General features: G+C 44.4%; 1 protein-coding gene across 1 annotated transcript in view; it reads left to right on the forward strand.

Annotated features, from left to right (window-relative positions):
- SEC31A (SEC31 homolog A, COPII coat complex component) overlaps window positions 1–17,027 on the forward strand; it is a 46,530-nt gene extending 29,503 nt beyond the window's left edge. The window contains exons 21-29 of the mRNA XM_082483030.1: window positions 2,113–2,205; window positions 2,895–3,024; window positions 4,053–4,409; window positions 7,603–7,650; window positions 9,374–9,432; window positions 11,575–11,847; window positions 12,249–12,368; window positions 15,237–15,308; window positions 16,293–17,027. Of these exons, the coding sequence (XP_082339156.1) occupies window positions 2,113–2,205; window positions 2,895–3,024; window positions 4,053–4,409; window positions 7,603–7,650; window positions 9,374–9,432; window positions 11,575–11,847; window positions 12,249–12,368; window positions 15,237–15,308; window positions 16,293–16,472 (1,332 nt within the window). The 3' untranslated portion in view covers window positions 16,473–17,027. The remainder of the gene's footprint in view (window positions 1–2,112; window positions 2,206–2,894; window positions 3,025–4,052; window positions 4,410–7,602; window positions 7,651–9,373; window positions 9,433–11,574; window positions 11,848–12,248; window positions 12,369–15,236; window positions 15,309–16,292) is intronic.
- Window positions 17,028–18,730: the final 1,703 nt, after the last annotated feature.

The raw sequence follows: 18,730 nt of genomic DNA on the forward strand, positions 1-18,730 counted from the left end.
TTCATACAAGATTACCTTGCTAATGCCATTGCATGTGATTTTGAATGCATCGTTGTCAATAAACTCTACAATTCTTTCCTGTGTCTTTGACCTTCCTCCTTGTAACCAATTAATTGCCTTGAGAAGCAATGCTGAATATTTCCTGTTTGGCTGTGGAAAATAATAGCTGTCCTCTAGATGGCGTGATCTTAGCAATGCTTTTTAAACCAGAGTTCCTTCTTTCTCCTACTGTTTCAGGAAACCCTCAAGCTATTATTTAAGCAAGCCCTGTTCATTAATAAAAGGCTGGGTGTATCACAACCCCACAAGCACACTGTGAATGAGTTACCCTCTGTGTTCTTGGCTTTCCAGGGAGCTCATGCTCAGCTGGGAGGGAATGAAGGGGGCAGGTACCATGTCAGAAAGGTGCCCAGCAGTATGCCAATGGACCAGAACGGAAAGAAATTACATATTTGAGTCTTGGGATACTTGTTTTGTTTGACTTTTAAGAAAGTGTGTACATAGGTGTTGTGGTTTCACCCCAGCTGGCAACTAAGCACCATGCAGCTGCTTGCTTGCAATCTCCCCCGGTGGAATGGGGGAGAGAATCACAAGAATATAAGTGAGAAAACTTGCAAGTTGAGATAAAGACAGTTTAATAGGTAAAGCAAAAGCTGTGCACACAAGCAAAGCAAAACAAGGAATTAATTCACTACTTCCCATCCGGCAAGTGTTCAGCCATGTCCAGGAAAGCAGAGCTCCGTCATGCATCACAGTTACTTGGGAAGACAAAACATCATCACTCCAAGTGTGTCCTCCCCCTTTCTTCTTCCCCCAGCTTTATATACTGAGCATGATGTCGTATAGTATGGAATATCCCTGTGGCCATTTGAGGTCAGCTGTCCCGGCTGTGTCTCCTTCCAGCTATTTTGTGCACTCCCAGCTTATTCGCTGGTGGGGCAGTACAAAGAGCAGAAAATGCCTTGACTGCTTAAGCAACAACCAAAACCAACAGTGTGCTATCAACACTATTCTCCTCGCAAATCCAAACCATAGCACTACCAGCTGCTAGTAAGAAAGTCAGCTCTATCCCATCTGAAATCACGACAACAGGGCTTGTTCAAGCTTGAGGCAGCCTTTTTAATTGCTGTCCCAAATAGGAACATGTACTTAAAAGTTGTTTTCCTTTCAGCATAGGTTTTTGAACCTTCTTTTTCATCTGAAGAAATGAGGCATGAAAGGGGATGGAAAAGTCTTTTAGATTACTCCAGTGATGAGTTATGCAGACATTAACAGGGGTTGTTGTACAGCTGACTACCATTAGCCCAGTACTGTGCAGGGTTAGAGACCAATAGACTAAAGCCAGCTGAGCCAGCCAGGACTTCAGGGCCACAGCTTTCCCTCTGCCTGTAATCAGGTGGGGTGTCAGACTCCTGACCCTGGCTCTGCATCCCGCTGCTGGGCAGCACACCCTCTCCTTGCTCAGGGGTGTCACAGGCATAAGAGGTTCTTGGTTTCTGTGCCATCAGAAAGGTGGTAGTGATTGTGTGGAACTGAAGGGGTTTGGAGTGGCAAAGAAGGAAGATAGAGGAAAGTAACTGTGGGAGACTGGCTGGGAAGCAATTAGCATTAAGATGAATGTTTGTGCATGTGCAAGAGCAGAATATCAGGTTTTAACCTTTTTCAGTTCCTCTTAAGCTCAATTTAAACAGACTGCTTTTGCGTGAGGCAGTATGTTTGAATTTAACATGGAACTTGAGACTTCCGGCTATGGTTAGGGATGCTCAATGTCATGCAGTAGCCTGAGGGGAGCTTCTGCAATAGGAAAATGTGATGAAAGAGGCAGACCTGGCTCACTGGCACATGGAACGCTGCACTTGCTCCACAACCTGTTGTAGCCGTGTCTCCGCTGTGTTTTGTCTTCATTCTGCAATTCACTTTGGCTCCAGTGCACAGTAATTTTTGTCTGTCTTGAATGCACTTTTCCTTCTTCCTCTGAGATTTTGTGGCTGTGTTACAAGTGCCAGCATGCAAACTTTTTGTGTTCACTTCTTTGCATCTCGTTTTGCAAAACTCTTTAGACTTTTTTTATTGTTTTGTTTTCCATGATTGGTATTTCTTTGTTCAATTCAGGTTAGAATTGCCCCTACTGTCACTACCTGGAGTAACAAAACTCCTACTGCCCTTCCCAGCCATCCTCCTGCAGGCTGTCCCTCTGACACACAGGTATAACCTTCATTATTCCTCTCTGAGCCCCTGCTCCACCCCAGTATGTCCTCTGGTGTAGTCTGTGCACTTGACACAGTCTGGTACGGATAGGTGGAAAGAGCAGCTTCCATGTGTGCTCTCATTTTACTCCTCTGTGTCTCATGTTACTTTTTTTTTTTTTTTTTTTTTTTTCCCCCACCAATGCTCAGATGGGTGGCTCTGGAAAGCCTTGAGTGAGAGCTCAAGAACCTGGGAACCTGAGCCCTCCCAGCCCTTGCCCCACACTGGAATATTTGAAGTGTGGTGATATTTTTCCTTTTCCTCTTTCCCATGGAAATTAGAAGCTTCAGAGTTAACAATTTAAGTTGTTTAGTTGAAAGCAGTGGATGGCAGGGTGCTCTCAGACTGCCTAAATAACAGGCAGCACTGGCAAGGACCTCTTCCTTGTGTGGGAAGGTATGTGCTGTGCTACTGCTGCTGAAGTCCCTGCACATTACAGGCTGTGCTTTCAGTATTACGCTGGGCACCCGAAGGCACTGGGGTGGTTGGAGGCATTTGCTCCTGTGCTGGTGGCTCTTTCAGGGAATGTGGTTTCAGGCCTTGAAATGTGAACAGTTCATTTTGTTGCAGTTTTGCTTCAGCACTGCATTACCGTTGCTGACTAAATCCTATCTCCCTCTACCCTTTTTCCTGCAATCTCTTTACAGGGAGACAACCCACCTCCTCCAGGGTTTATCATGCCAGGTGCTGTTAACTCCAACATGCCACCACAGCAAGCCACATCTTCCAATTACAGCATGTACTCGCAAGCAGGGACCCGGCCAACATACCCGCAGAGTAAGTAGCAGCAGCTCCCCTCTCCCCCCCATCTGGGTGGGCCAGCCAAGTGATGAGGCCATATTCATTTGGGGATAGCCGGTCACCTCTTTGGGGTTGGGAAGGTTCAGACCAAGGCGGTCCCACATTTCTTGGGTGGGGGGGAAGGAGTTCCTGAGATGACATCTGAGGATTGTCATTTCTCGGTGGGGTCCAGATGTCAGGCACTGTCTCCTCTGCTGAGAAAATTTCTGCCCATGGGTCCTAGACTCACTCCCCAGCTGGCCTTTCCTGGGGTGTGCTGGGGTCAGAAAACCCCCAGTGTGAGTCCTGGAAAAGTAGCACGGGCCTGGCAAAGAGGGACCCAACTCATCTGTGTGCACCTGGGCCATCCAGTTCTCATTGGGATTCCATGAAGATGAGAAAGGGGATGAGGAGACAAGGGCAGTAGTAGAGACGAGTGAGGAAGGGGGCAGAGCGCTGACACACTCAAAGCAGGGGACTGACAGTACAGGCACCAGGGAGGAAAAAACTGGCATAGATAGGCAGAGAAGAAGCAGTGAAGTTAAGCTGCAGGGCCCACAGTGAAAGGCTGTGAGCTTGCATTCGCTTCCAGAGACTGCTGTTCACTTCCTTGGCCTCAGCTTTCCCTTTGTGCAAACCTGGGGCAGGGTTTTCCCTTTCCTGAGAGGCACCATGAAGATTGCAGTGGTTCAGAAAACAGCCGCAGGAGCAGCATCTGTGTGCCCTAGCCCCACCCCAGGTGGCATGGTGGCTCTAGGCAGGAGAGTCTGGGGGAGAATAGGAGCCCGTACAGCCAAGGCAGTCCTTTGTCTGGCTCCCTGCTCCCAGTGGCAGGCTGAGGTTTTGAGCAGTCCTGCAAGCGCAGGCAGAGTTGTGGGAGCCAGGATTTGGCCGGGCAGTTAAGTGGTTTGAGGGGGAAGGGGCAGGAAGAGAGGTGAGTCAGGTAGAGCAGGAAGCAGAGGCAGATGAAACCTGCTCCTCTGTTATGAACTCACTGACTGAATGTCTTTTCTCCCTGTTTGTAGCATATCAGGCCACACAGCAGTATTCTTGTGGAACAGGGGGACCAGCTCTCTATCATCCTCAGCAGCCTATCACTGTCCCTGCTTCAGCCTCTTACCCTAACCCTGCCCTTAACACCACCCCTCCCTACCTGCCCTCTGCCCCTGCCCACTCCATGCCCTCCCCACTGTACCCTGGGCAGCCTCAACCCTCCCCAACAAGCCTGAATCCCGTCTCTTCCTTCCCTCTTCCTCCTTCTGGCACGTCCTTTCAGCATGGCAGGCCAGGACCTCCAGCAACTTCTGTGGCTTATGCATTACCTACTGGACCAACAGGTACTCTGCCTGCAACCAGTGACCTTCCTGCATCCCAGAGAACAGGTCTGCGCTTGGATATGGAGGGGGGGGGGGGTGTTGCTTTGTTACTCGCTCAGTTAAATGTGCACCTTTTCCTTGTGAATGCTCTGTACAAAGTTTGCTTGTGCTTAGGGATCAACTCAAAGCATTTCTGAAACACCTCTTCTTCCCTGTGGATCTGGCAATGATACAATGATAGTTGCTGCAGTGAGCGCTTGCTGAGCAGTGTGAGCAGTTGCCTGTCTTTTGCGGGTCACACCTTGCAACAAACACAGAGCTTTTGTCTTGCCAAGACAGGGTGCTGCAGCATTGTCTTGTTATGAGCCTGTCGTATACTGTGGATGGATGGTGGCACAGTTTTAACCTTGTGAGGCTGGCATCAAAACCTGCTATGTGGCTGGAGAAAAATGAGCAAGTTTTCCTCATCACTGCAGAGATGATCCCAATTCTCTTCACAGAAAAATTTTGCAAATATAATTTGTCTCTGTGTCCCTGGTTTGTGAGTGGCATTTCAAGCCCAGGATTGGCAGCATATTCAAACAGCTTTCCTGTGGCTCACTTCCATTATTTTTTTCCAAACCACTTAGTGTGATGAGACTTACTGTAGCTGTGAATACTTTAAAAGATAATCAGAAGTGATTTAGAAATGCTTTTACATGTCTTTCCTGAATGTTAATCAAAAGCATGTGTGTGTGGCTGACACATAAGAGCATGTTTGAGCATGCACTGAGGTGGGCACTATGTCTCCTTGTGACTGCCTGGATGTAAATGTTGTGGGACAGTGACCTCGCTTGTGATAACAAACCTGTCTCTTCACTTAGCAGCCTGTGAAACAACAGCTTTGCATATGTCAGACTGCAGGAAGTATGAGCAGTCCGTTTCTAAACCTGGCCATAAACATACTTCACTCTCCAGGTGGTCCAGCTGGAGAGTCAAGGACTGGAGCTGGGAAGAAGGGAGCAGAGGGAATATTAGGATTTGAAGGGATGTTCCAGGGTTGCTGACTCTGCTGACAGGCCCTAAGGGACCCCACTGTGACTCCCTCTCTTCTTGTAAAAGAAGTTTGGGGTGATGTAGTGCAGAAAAGGCATATTGCCTATGAGTAGGTGCTCCTGGCATTGGTGAGGCTGGGATCCCACACCTGTCATGGCATTGCCTTCACACACACACTCATATTTTGGGGAGAAGTGGTCTTTTGTTCTCTCAAATAATAGAGAGGACTGGTGTAGGGCAGCTGCCAGGGTTGCAAGGGGAGCGGAGGCCTTTTTCCCTCCATCCTGCAGCCAGTTTGTCTTCTCTGTTCTTGCAGATGCTGTATTGTGACCTTTCCTGACCCCATGTTACAGGACATGTCAAATTTGTATCTCTAAGACAGAGGAATTACTGGACAGAAGAAGAGGTGTTGAATAGGGTTCTAGGCCTGGGATGTGAAGCAGCACTTTATAATGCAGAGAGCGCAGCTTCTGCATCTGCACATAAATGCAAGGAACAAGAAAATTGTTCCTTTTTGTCCATTTTACTACTCTATTTGCATTGCTGGCAGGCACTGCAGAGCTGTCACTTGCTAAGTTTCCTGCATTAACAGTGAAGTGACACAGTCCGTGTGGCATGCTCAGAGCGGGTGAAGCTCTGTACTCTGGACAATAAAAATTAGGGACATCAATGAAAACACTGGTCAATTTGTAAAATTGAGTAATCAACATAGACAGTAGTCTTAACACATCTTGCCTATGTCACCTATGCAGATGTGGATTCCAGGGCATGGTGAGCTGCCAAGGCCAGGTGGCTCGTGTGTGGGCTGCTGGCATGCAACTGCTGCCTGCAGCTGGACAACTAGGGAAAAAAAGATAAGAGGTATCTGAAGAGTGTACCCTGTCCTCTTCCGATTTTTAGATTACACCTTTAAAAAAAAAATAAACAAGAAGGAAAAAAACCTTGCAGAAATGACAGTGTACATGCTTAATATGTTTAACCACCAACATATTTTCTAGAGCAGCTGCATTGTTTAGTGAAGTACACGTTGGTGTGAGATCCCAAAGAACCACAGAAATGTGTAGCCAGAAGTGGATCTTGCTTGTAACTCTGAATATTCCAATGCAGAGTGTATACTGATGCTGATATTGGCTTTGAAGTGGTGTGCTTTTATGTGTGGTGATGATCTAATCTGGAAAGATCGTGTTTCACTTTGCAGATATGATTCATTTAAAGGTGGGGGTAAGGACAGAAGGAAAAGAGATCTCAAATTTGAAGTCTTGAAAAGCACCTGACCTTTGAACTGGCTTGGATTTAAAGATGCAGTTGAAAAAGAAACAGTTCTATAAATATCTCCTGTTTTTTGCAAATGTATATAAGATCAGTATGTTAAGCTGTGCTTGGAGCTCCATTAAGCAAGAAAAGCCCACATTTAATTTCGTTTTCAACCTATCTCCCTTTGTTTTGTGATAGATCTTTGAACTTGCTTTCATTTTCAGAGTCTTGAATCTTGTTTGAAACTGTGATAGAGCAATTCTGAGCTAAGGGAAGGGTTTGCACCAGAGTAAGTGCATGAGACCAACCCCAGGGACAGGAGTTCTCTCACTTTGAAATGCCTTTTCTCTTTGAAATGGCAAAGACTGAATTGACTGTGTTTTGCCATTTGGATTGGTTGCTAAGTCTGAGCAGGCAACGTCTTTTCACAGGAGTGTAAAGCTGCTGTGTGTACATACTTTTTTTTTTTTTTTTTTTTTTTTTTTTCTGGGTTGAATGCAGTTGAGAGTGCACCTTGAAAGATTTGAAAGTACTTGATGTCCACCTTGAAGTCAAGTGCTTTAAGCATCTCCTGAAAAGCTTTCTGGAATGTAAAATGATGGTGAGAAGATTGTTGCTAAGAGTAATGGTCTGTCAGCTGCGCTGGCTGGTAGGAATAGAAAATGAGAACACCGGAAGAGATAAAGTGGGACAGGACTCTGCAACATTTGTTAGAAACAACTAGAAACACTGATTTACTGCATGGAAAGAACAACAGGCTTGTTTTCAGGGAAGACATACAAAAGCAATTCCACAGGGTGATTTGGACAAATGACTTGTCTCTAAACTGGCATTGTAATTAGGTTAATTGCTTTTTCTCCTGACATCTTGTGATTATTGAAACTAAACTGCTAATCAAAAATTACAGACCATTTGTTTTATTACTTTTGAAGAAAGTCTTTTTTTAGTTCTCTTTGCATTTTATCTGCAGAAAGCCTACCAGCTCAAGACCAGGCCTCTCCCTTCGCAGGTGAACTAGGTACTACCTAACCTGAAAATAATTACAGCCACTACATGAAATTAATTGAACAGACATCAATAATGCATATGTTCTTCAGAGAACATTAAGTGTGATGCTGTTTGCCAATTAGACTTTAATCAAATCTATTTTTAATTCCTTAATTAAAACCAATAACAATATATCTGGAGTTTTTAACCACAGAAACAAATGTTGGTGTTCCTTTTTTAAAGCAAATTATTCGAGGAAATTAACAGCAGTAACAGTCTGGGAGACTTTCTTAACTTGTTGCCACTGTCAGTACTGCAGAAGTTAGACTTCTTGTATCGGAAATACTCTGGGATTTTATGAATAGGGAGGAACAGAGGAGCCTCTGTGGCACATGGCTGTCAGAAGATGGCACTGCCTTTGGTTAAAGAGAAAGCAGACATGAAAGGGGTTTTAAATTGTTTTCCATTTACCCCTTAAACATGCTTTGGATGTGGAACTTGTTAAACAAAAGCTTAGGAGCAAATGAAATTTCAGATAAATTGAGCAAATTCTGCAGTGATGTTAAGCTCTGCTGTCTAATTTATCATCATCTTAGTGAAAAACACTGTGGTGAAAAAGTCCATTGAGCAGGGATTTGGTTTTGTTCGCTTTTTGTGGCTTTGTGCAATAAATCCTGATTACTCAGTGAGGCCACAGTAATGCTGAGCTACAGTGCTGTGGTCCCGATTACATGTGCTTTGTGATGAGATGGGGAACTATTTCTAATGCACTAACTTGAGCTTTGGTGTACAAATCATGCAGCTGCATGGAGTGTGCTTTCTTGGAAGAGCAGGTTTGGTACAGAACAACATCCTAGACTCCGTGAGATCCTAGGGTGAATCTGCTCAGACATCCTCTGTGCTTCTTCCAATTTTAAACAAACTGGAGCTCTGCTCAGCTTTTTGGATCACAAAGCACCATAAACATGCTGTAGCTGGCAGGGGAAACCTGGTTTTAGGGCTCTCTTGTGTCTCCAGGGTGACTGGAGAAATCTGGCCTGAAATGTTTAAGGCTCCTGTTGCCTCTTACGCCTCTTCTTTCTGTGTTGTTTTGCTGGGGAATGTCTTAACTGTCATGTATAAATCCATCACGGTCCACAATTGCAGCAGCAGCTCTTGGGAAATAGATGCAGCTTAATGGTGTTCTTATTCACCCATAGTTTCTGACATCTCTGCTACCGATTAATGTTTATAATAATGTTATGGTGATCATTGGAAAAAAAAATTCAAAACTGGTTCTCATTTCTTCTCTTGTGATACAGATGGGAGATACTTTCACTGGTAACTGAAGCTGTCTTCACGTATACAGTCTGTATAGCAGAGCTCAATTTTGGGCATGGTAGGAAACTGCCTGCCTTTTCAAAGGGTGTATCTGCTCAAAATTTTTTTTTTCCTACAAGAGAAGAAAAAGTTAATTATAAGTAAGATTAAAAAAATTAATCAACTTCTGTCAAATGTGAAAACAATTAGTCAAGATGCCAAACCTGTGCAGTGGGCGCAGAGCCCAAAGGGTCTGATGGCTGGGGTGTTGGGAGGCTCTGGCTGACTCAGAAGCTGTTCTGGCCCCCAGTGAAAGGCAGAGGAGCAGGCAGGTGAGGGCAGGCTCTGCCAAGCCCCTGCCGGTAGAGCTGTGGCAGGGACCTGGCCCAGCTGAGCTTAAGAAGGCATCACTGCCCTCTGAGGTACTTACAGTCTCTGTTTTCTTTCTGTCCCAGGGCCTCAGAATGGCTGGAATGACCCTCCTGCCCTGAACAGAGCTGCCAAGAAGAAGAAGGTACTCTAGGAAGTCCTATCTCAACACAACTGAGTGCTGACCACTTGAAAAGCAGTAACTTAAACTGCTCCTGGGAAACTTGTTGGCAGAAGGAAAACGGGTTAGCAGCAAACAAAAAGCTGCAGCTCATGAGCAGAAATGTCCTTTATGCCTCTCCAATATGCATTATCTCTCTCAAAATATTTAAGCCTCTAAAGAGATGTTGGCTTTTTTCTAAAGTTGTGGTTGTTAATACCATTGATTCTGGTTTGAGGGAAGAAAATACCTTGAACTGTTTTCATCTGCAGTAAAGCAGATGAATTTTGCAGGAGATGATACGTGAAATAAGGCCATGCAAATTGACTTTGGAGCTGAAAGCAATTTATCCTGATTAAGGGTCTGACCCTGAGAGTAAGACAATTTTTGTGATGGAGACAATGTAGTTTTGTAAAATGGATTTATATTGCAGTAGGACAGAATAACTGCGGGCACTTGGCACAGAGCAGAATGAGCCTTTTCATTCCCTGGTGCTGCTGTAGTCTTGCGTATCTCCACAGCAGTGTTATCTGCTGCTCACTGAGGCTGGTGCATTTGGGAAGCAAGAGTGAGTCTGGAGTGTGTAAAGTGTGGGGAGTAAAAAAAAAAAAAGTTGGAGCAGGCAAGAATAAAGCCTGGGTAAAGGTGAAGGCAGAAGTTTCCCTTACCTTTTGGGTTTTGGTCTCTGCAGTTCAAGATTAAGAAGCTTTTGGAGGATGGATAGGGGGTGCTTTGTGTGCTCCTCACTGCCCCAGTGCTGGGACATTTGTTGCACAGCAGCCGGCCTGCTGCCAGTCAGGGCTTCAGGCTCTTAAGTAGAAGGAGAAAAGTTGTCAGTGAGAGGAACTGCTGGACCTGGGAGCTCAAGAAGCAGCCTTCTGCAAAGAGGTTTTTTGCTACTGCTCTGTGTGTCACAGCCAGAATTTCTGTCATAGCTAGGGCTCAAGGCTAGGCTCCCTTCTAAATGAGGAGTCATGTTTGTTGCGTTCCCTGTTGGGTATTTAACAAGCCTCTGTCAGAAATGTTTCTATATTTGTTTCCCTTATGTCCTCTGTATGAGGCAGTGGTTTAGGGTATTATAAAATGACTCATGCATGGGTTATTGAAAATAGAAGAACTGTCTGGTATTTCAAGCTGCAGCATAATTTTCAACTGTTTTCTATCTAATTAAGAACTTATCCACCACTCAAAAGCTTATTGCTGTGATTCATTGCTTTTATAACTGACTTTGGTGCTGGATTGGGAATATTTTTCTTGCTGTCCCAAACCACTAGCTTAATTCCAGCATCATTCATTCAGGGTAGCATTCAGGGTTCTGTAATCTTTCCTTTTTTCCATGCGTGCCCAAAGAAATGTGCATGTTCCCATGGGAGCTCTTTCTTTTGTTTGGATTCTTGTATGATGCATAGCAGAGGCCAGCAGCTCATTTTGTTGTTTCTTCCCTCTACCAAATGTTTCCGAAATGGCCCTGTGTAGAGACTGGCAGATGCTTAGGGCTGAATCTGAAATGAGCTCTTAATCTGTTCTAGCGCAAACCTGTTTGCCAGAAGCTTGAAAGGGTTTCAGAAGCTTTATTGATGCATGTTGCTAGCTGTGACCTCTGTACTGCACAGACAAAAAAATGTGCCCTTGAAAGTGAGACACAAAAATCTAAATGTAATGACCCAATAGTAAGAGTAGATGTAGGTGTTGGGTTAGTTTTCATTAGTGCAACTCTTCTTCTGTTAGTGCTGGTCTGCCAAACCGCTGTTTTGTGCCCTTAGGAGACAGAGAGTGGCTCTGATTTGAGGTGGCTGTACTCAGCTTTTGTGGTCAGGGGCAGGCTGGGCAGACTGCTCCAGCCTTGTGTGGGCAGGAGGGCAGGCAGAGTGCATAGGACTGGAAACGATGGAGGCTATTACTGCTCCAGGGCACTTCTTACTGTGCAGCTGCAGCCAGAGGAATAGGTTTGTTTAGCCAGAGTGAAATCCTGTATTGCCTGCCACTGTTATTTCTATATCCTGAGGGCTCAGCACTCTGCTTGGCAAGACCACTTTGCTGCATGTTGGAAAGTCTGTAAGAGCTTGGCGTTGTGGTCTGCCTGCAGCAGCCATGACAGCGTAAATGCACTGTTTGCTTTTTCCCCAGGTCCCTGATAACTTCCTGCCCCCGGTTCCCATCACCTCACCCATCATGAACCCGCTGGCGGATCCACAGTCTCAGATGCAGCAGCCTCCAGCTCCAGCAGCACCCGTGGGTGCACCCAGCTTCCAGCCTCTGCACCTCCCCGCAGGGCAGCCAACACTGCAGAGTGGCTACCCACCTGCTTCCCAGCCCCTGGGGCCATGCATTGTACCACCCACTGTTTCCAAACCCAGCACGGAGGGGGCCCCTGGAGCCCCAATCGGCAATGCCATCCAGGTAACATAGCCCCAGCATTGCATGGTTTTGGTTTGTACATCAGTGGAGTCTTGCAGGCAGGGATCTTACTGGCCAGGCATCTTTTACTTCTGAAGTGTACTGCAGAGTTTTTAGTCACTAGCTTTGCACTGTGCTGGTATTTTGCTACTATAATCTCCACCTAGACACTACCTCTTTGCAGTTAATACCCTAGTCAGTTTGGACCAACAAGCTGCTTCCTTCTGCAACTTCACAGCTCCCCAGAGGAAGTGACAGCAGATGCTGATAATGTCACCTCCACACACCCACAGGGAAGAAATAGGAGGTGTCCCAAGCTGGCTAATGATGCCACTTGGTTTAATTGAAAACAACATGTGGTCGCAGTGACCTGGAAAAAACTTCACATGCTCTCTGTTTCTCAGCATGCGCAGGCACTGCCAACAGAGAAGATTACCAAGAAGCCCATCCCTGAGGAGCACCTTATTCTGAAGACTACGTTTGAAGCTCTTATCCAGAGGTGTCTGCTGTCTGCCTCTGATCCGGTAGGTCTCTGTGGTGGTCCCAGCATACCCCTGTCTTTGGGTGAATGTGCTGGTACAGCCATCACATCCTCTCCTGAGATAGCTTTTTCCTTCTAGAGGCTGCTTCAAGCAGGCAGAAGCAATGTGTAGAAAAGCCATATGCACATAGGATGTGGCAATCCAGGGCCAGAGCATGGCCCAGCTGCCCTGGCACTTAGACTCTGGTCCTTACAGCCCTCAGCATGGGCAGAGCATGACGGTGCTGTTTATGGGCAGGGAATTAACCCATTGCAGCCCCTTCTGCTGCTCTCTCCTAAGGAGGGTTGGAATTGGTTACAGTTGAGGTTTTAATGCTAATGTTGACAGTAAAAAAAAAAAAAAAAAAATCTGAAACCTTCAGAAAGGACTGATCTTTCTTCTGTTAGGTGATCACTGTGGAGGTGTGCCACGCACACTTGTTTAATTGCTTCTTACAATTCAGAGCAGGAAGCAGCTGGTATTATGCCAGGTCTGAGCCAAGGCTAACATATGTGAGTACATGCCTCAGATTTTGATCTGTGGTTTGTGATTTCTGATAACAAACTCAGGAAACAATGGGTAGCAGAGAAGTGGAAGGTTATGACCTTTAACATGACCACTGGAGTTGGATAGGAAAAACATTTCCTGTGGCAGTCAGTTCTTTTTAAATGAGCCATCTGTCTCAAAGCTTCTCACTTATTTCCAGTGGTCAGTAAATAACGTGCTACCCCAAAGCCCAGATGCTGGCTGATCAGCTCGTGCCTGCTGCATGCTGAAAGGGGGATGATGAAACACAGGCTGGTGGTGTGCATAGGGCTTTGTGCACTGAATGGGCTTGGTCAGCAGCACAGACTCACACTCCTGTTATGATGACTGGGAGCTGAGCTCTCTGAGGGCTCTGTGGCAATTGGAGTACATTGGGTGTTCAGTGTCACTTATGCCCGCTGTACAATTTCAGCTGATTCTGTAGTTTAGACTTGATGTTTACATGTACGTACTTTCCCCTGTGTGTCTCAGCCCAGCAATTTCAGGGTGGACTCGCTCACACACTCTCTTTACAGAAGCTTTTCAAGGCCATAGACCTTTCTTTGGACGTACCTCATAAGGTTCAGTAGAATTCAGTTGCTCAAAATCCTTTCTTTAAAGGTTAGGCTGTAGACTGCAGGGATAGAAGTCATATACTGCACAGACCCTTTGACCTTTTCTACCTCTTGAGTGCTCCCTCTCCCAGACACACAAAAAAGGCATTCAGTTCACATCTGCACCCAGGGATTGCTTTTCTGCTCTGCCAACATGTTTTGCTTGCTTCTTACTAAGTCTATCTGATTTTCTTAGAGCAACTGTTTCAGCATGTAGTGCTGGGACACCCCACCCTGACTGTGTTTATCAGTTATTGTCAGAGCAAACGCGGACAGTACTCAGTTATTACATTCCGACAGGGAAAATAGGAACAGGAAGCAAAGAGTGAAGAGAACAACCAGTTTGTACTACTTCTACCTAATTGCCTTTGGCTGGAGAGATGTCTTGCTGTTTACTAAACACAATTTATTCTTCTTTGCCCTAGTTGGCCATCTGCAAAATGAAAATAGCATGTTTGCTGATTTCACAGGTTTTAAAACAAATGTTCTTAAGTCACACATCTGAGGGAGTTAGCCGGTCCAAAAGAATTAGCCAGTTTCTTACCTGCTCCTCCTGGGTACTTTTTCCTTACTTGTCTCAGTTCCTTGACAACATAACTACAGCTGAGGGGTTTTCCAAACGTGGCCTGAGATTCATGTGCTGTGTTCTCATTTATGCCCTTTGCCATCTGAACAGCTTTCCCTCATTTCTAGCACAGCAGGCAGCTACCAGTCTGCCTTTACTGAGCTAGAGGATTCCCATAGCTTTGTTATTTTCTCTTTCGGCAATTATTTAATCCAGGGAAACTTCCATGCTGGGGGAAATGCCACTATCCTGAGTGAACATGGATTGATGTGCGTAATGATTTAGAAGGAGGTTCCATTACTTTTGTGCACTGATGCTTTTTCTACTGCTGTTGACCACCTTCTGTAATTGTAACCTTGATACTTTATTACTGGTTTAATGTTCTGGATTAAAATCTTCAATTTCTGTAGCTGTTTGTTTAAAAAAAAAAAAAAAGTAGATAAAAATGCATTTCTGCAGCAGCTGCTGTGGCATTCCAGGTGGAGTATACTGTGGTTATTTTTAGAGCCTTTGGTGGCAAAATAATTCCAGACACATCAATGGGTAGTTTATATAAAATCATGGAAGCGCAAAGGACCTGTAAAGACAGTTTGGGTTAGGCTGTTTAGTCTTTCTGTTAACAGTGAAAACTTACAAACTCCTGGTTTTATTAATCACATAATGAAAAACAAAATTAGGATTATCGAGTTGTACATACTTAGACTTCAGTGGCTGCATGTGCCCTTAAGCTCTCATTAAAGTTGTTGGATACTTGATTCCAGCAATAGCTTTATCCAGCTATCATTATGCTTTGCCATTGAACCATAAAAAAAAAAAAAAAAAAAAAAAAAAAAAAAGAAACTTGGGCTGCAACTTGGAATTGTGTCACTTTCCATATCAACTACACCGGTTGGTTTTGCAAAGGACCTTTGCTTTTGGGATGCACCTCTACAGTTTACTATTCTCTGTAGCTAACTAGAGCGGTTACATGTGGAGGACTACAGTCACATCAAATGGTGTTTCCTAGCAAAATCAGGGGAGAAAAGTATGGAGTGAAGAATTCAAACAATGTGTTAGGAAAATGTTGAGAAACGAATTTCACATGCTGTGTGGACCTCTTTGCAACAATACTGGATTACTACGCTGTTCTTAAAGCATTGTGTATTAATGTATGTATTTTTCTTGCAGCAAACCAAGAGGAAACTAGATGATGCAAATAAACGCCTGGAGTTTCTGTATGACAAACTTAGGGAACAAACAGTAAGTTCTCGTCTACTTTTTTTCTCTCGCCCTGTCCCCCATCAAATATTGCAGGTATGGCCAAGAACTTCCAACAGTGGTGTGGACCCTTCTGCAGTATGTAGCAGGTGCTTGTCCTCGCTTTGAAAGCATGCTTCAAATCCCTTTATTGTATGTTTGTATGCATTTCCCAGAAACAGCTAGGTAGAGTGTTTGGCCCTATTTGCCTGTACAGACTTTACAGTGTTTTGGGGTCATGTCATGAGTTTTATGGAGGCGTGCAGGGACTGCACTGAGCCAGAGAGCAGAGCTTCTTGGAGTAGGCACTGGGTGAATGCATCAGGAGGGTCCCTGTCCCCAGCCACTGACAAAATGAGCCAACACAGCAAGTTCCCCTGCTCCCAACAGGGAGTGAGACACACGCAGCCTGAGGTCAGGAAAAAAAAAAAAAAAAAAAAAAAAAAAAAACAAAAAAACGGAAGATTTAGATGTTGGAGGTTCACTGACTTCACTGGAAGGCAGATGTGCAAGTACTTTTGAAGATCTGGTAATTTTTCCGAAGCCTTCCAAGAGGTCTATGACAGAATAAAGGACTGGTCTTGGATCTCTTAGTATTTTAGGATTAGAATGGTCTAATTCTGTCATTGTCAGGCCATCTTTGCTGAGCAATTAACTTAACTCTAAAGCCACAAAAGCTCAGTAGGTCTGCCACAGTCTGTCACAGCAGATCTCACCTCTGGGAACTGCATCCAGGGGTTCACAGTGAAGGGCTGCAGGGCTTTGCAGTAGTGCAGAGAAGGTATGTTCCGGTTGAAGTCTGCTGTTAAGACTTCCAGTGACTGTTCCTAGTATGGTGCAGCTCTGAAGGTGGGTATCTTTAAAGAAAGATTGCTGCACCTTCCTGAGGGCCAAATGTTACACTCGTGCACAATTTCTGTTTTTCTAGTGTTACTGTATGTGCTGTTTTTTCTTTCTGTTGACCTGCCTTGCTTGGCTTTCTTTCAGCTCTCTCCAACCATCATTAGTGGTTTGCACAACATTGTGAAGAGTATTGAAACCCGCAACTACCAGGAAGGACTGAACATCCACACGCACATAGTCAGCACCAGCAACTTCAGTGAGACCTCTGCTTTCATGCCTGTTCTGAAAGTTGTCCTCACCCAGGCCAATAAGCTGGGTGTCTGAAGTAACCTTGCGTTCGCAAAGCCTTGACGGTTGCTTTTCCAAAGAAGTGCATTTCTACAGCAAACATGCAGGAAACGGACAAAATGCTAGTCCTTATGGCATGTTGCAGTAGAGCGCTGACAAATGGCATTACACTCTCCCTGCAAAATACTTCTTTCTAGGAGGGCTGTAGAGTCCTGGTGCTTTTCTTTTATTTTAATCCTTTTCCCATCCCTAATGATTCTTGTCTACAAATAGTATATTTAATGGATGATGCCCCTTATTTTCAATTTTTAGATGCATGTTATACTGCTAAACAGTGGCTTTTAATAACAGATATATGTGTTAAAACAAGATAGGTTGTGTATCATACCCTAAACCAGATTATTCCCTCCCACCCCACTGTTCCTTATCCACCAGATTAAAGAGTCTGATCGTATTATAAGTGTATTTGGTCTTTCATTTTATGAAGCTGCTTGCCATTCTGTTATTACAATTTACATGTTAAAGCTTAATTTTGCAACGGGGCAAATGAGCAAAATAAAGGCTAATGTGATATTTTGAATAAATATTAATTTATTAAAATGTGTCTTTATGAAGTTCAACTTTGAGATTTTTTTGAACCCAGAGTATAGTGGAGTGGCTTTCTGTTGTGTCCTAGGCATGAGGAGATTTTTTTTCTCCATGCTCATCACTGAAAGGTCTGATTAACACTTATACCCAGATTTACCTTTCAAGGAAAGGTTTAGCAAGGATTCTGAACACATGTGTGTGTATTTTTAAAAGCTAAGAGCAGAAATAATGCAGAGTGGTCTAAGCCCATACAGAGGCACAGATATTTAGTGTGTAAACAAGGTGCAAATTGTTTCTTGCAGTCCCCTGAACCTGGAGATTGCTACCTCTGCTGCACTGCTTACCACTGCCAGGGCATGCTGTGCTCTGAAACTGCAAGCATGCTTCTGCTGGCCATTAACAAGTTGGATTGGGCGAGTTTCACAACATGCTGTCATTTCCTGTAGTACAGTTGGAGTTGGCTTTAAGTTTTAAATTTGAAACAGTGTGCCATGAATAGCAAGTATGTCTAGGAAAAACAGCAGTTGCAAGAAATGTCCAGGTTTAAAAAAAAAAAAAAAAAGGCAGTTTTGCTTGAAAACTACCTAAAATATTGGTGCCTATGGAATGTACACTTGGCAATGCATACTGCAAGAAATATTGTAAATAACAATGCAAATCATTGCTGACTTCTGTGATTTAATCTGATTATGAATTACAGATTTTTGGGGCAAAATAATTCCATTCCTCTGGCAAATTGATCTTAGTTTTATTTCCTTTCCAGCATTTTTGGACCTCATAAGCTTTTATAATTGGTAAATATCAAGCATCAATTTGGAGTTGCTTTGTTTAGGAGTTTAAAAAACAATTGAAGTCATTTTCTTCCCCTTGATCTAGGTTATAAGTTTCTAAGCAGTGTTATAAGTAGACTGTATTCTGCTCCTGACATTTGGAAGGTTTGCAAGTATCCTTCCTTCTCTATTCATCTGTGCCCTTAGTAAAAAATCCTTGCCCAGCAGGCTCTGGTGTTGGCTGAATCACATAAAAAATGTGAGGTATGTTAATGCTGCCAGAAACTGGTAATAAGGAAATGATAGTTTACCTCAGGGGGAAAAACATTCAGGTTACCAGTTCCACTCCTTTTGGACAAGAAGCAGGAGTGGTAGCAAACGGCGCTTGTGAAGGACATGCAGATGGTCCACAGTTTGTGAAGCTGGCTGTTTCTGGCAGTAACAAGTGGGGAGACTGATGGTGGTGGCAGAAGTTGGGTGCACTCCAGTAGGTGTAGTGTGCAGGGTAGTGGGCAAAAGCATTACTACAAATTAGAAACAAGAAAGTTGGAAATAAGAGGAGCAGTGGGATCCAAGAGGATTAGCTGAGAACAGCTCCTCAGTGTGATGTGGCTTTGTAAAAGCCAAGGAATGCTTAACGGCATTGCACAAGCCTTTGTGAAACTTCCATCCGTGTAAAAGAGGATGCCAAGTGAGAAGGGACTCGGTTAGGCATGCAGATGTCAGGGACTGAAGAGTTTGTTTAACGGGAAAAGACTAAACTTCACCTAGTGAAGAGCACAAGGGAGTCAGGTTGATTGGAACTAAAGACCAGTGTTATCAAAAGAACAAATGTGGTATGAGCTGGGCTTAAGTAAGCTTGGTCTGGAAATTGAAGTGGTCAAAAATGAGACCACCAGATCAGAGACAAACACTGGCATTTTTTAAAGTGATAGT

This window comes from Vanellus vanellus (genome assembly GCF_965231255.1).
Source record: "Vanellus vanellus genome assembly, chromosome: 4".
Taxonomy (NCBI): domain Eukaryota; kingdom Metazoa; phylum Chordata; class Aves; order Charadriiformes; family Charadriidae; genus Vanellus; species Vanellus vanellus.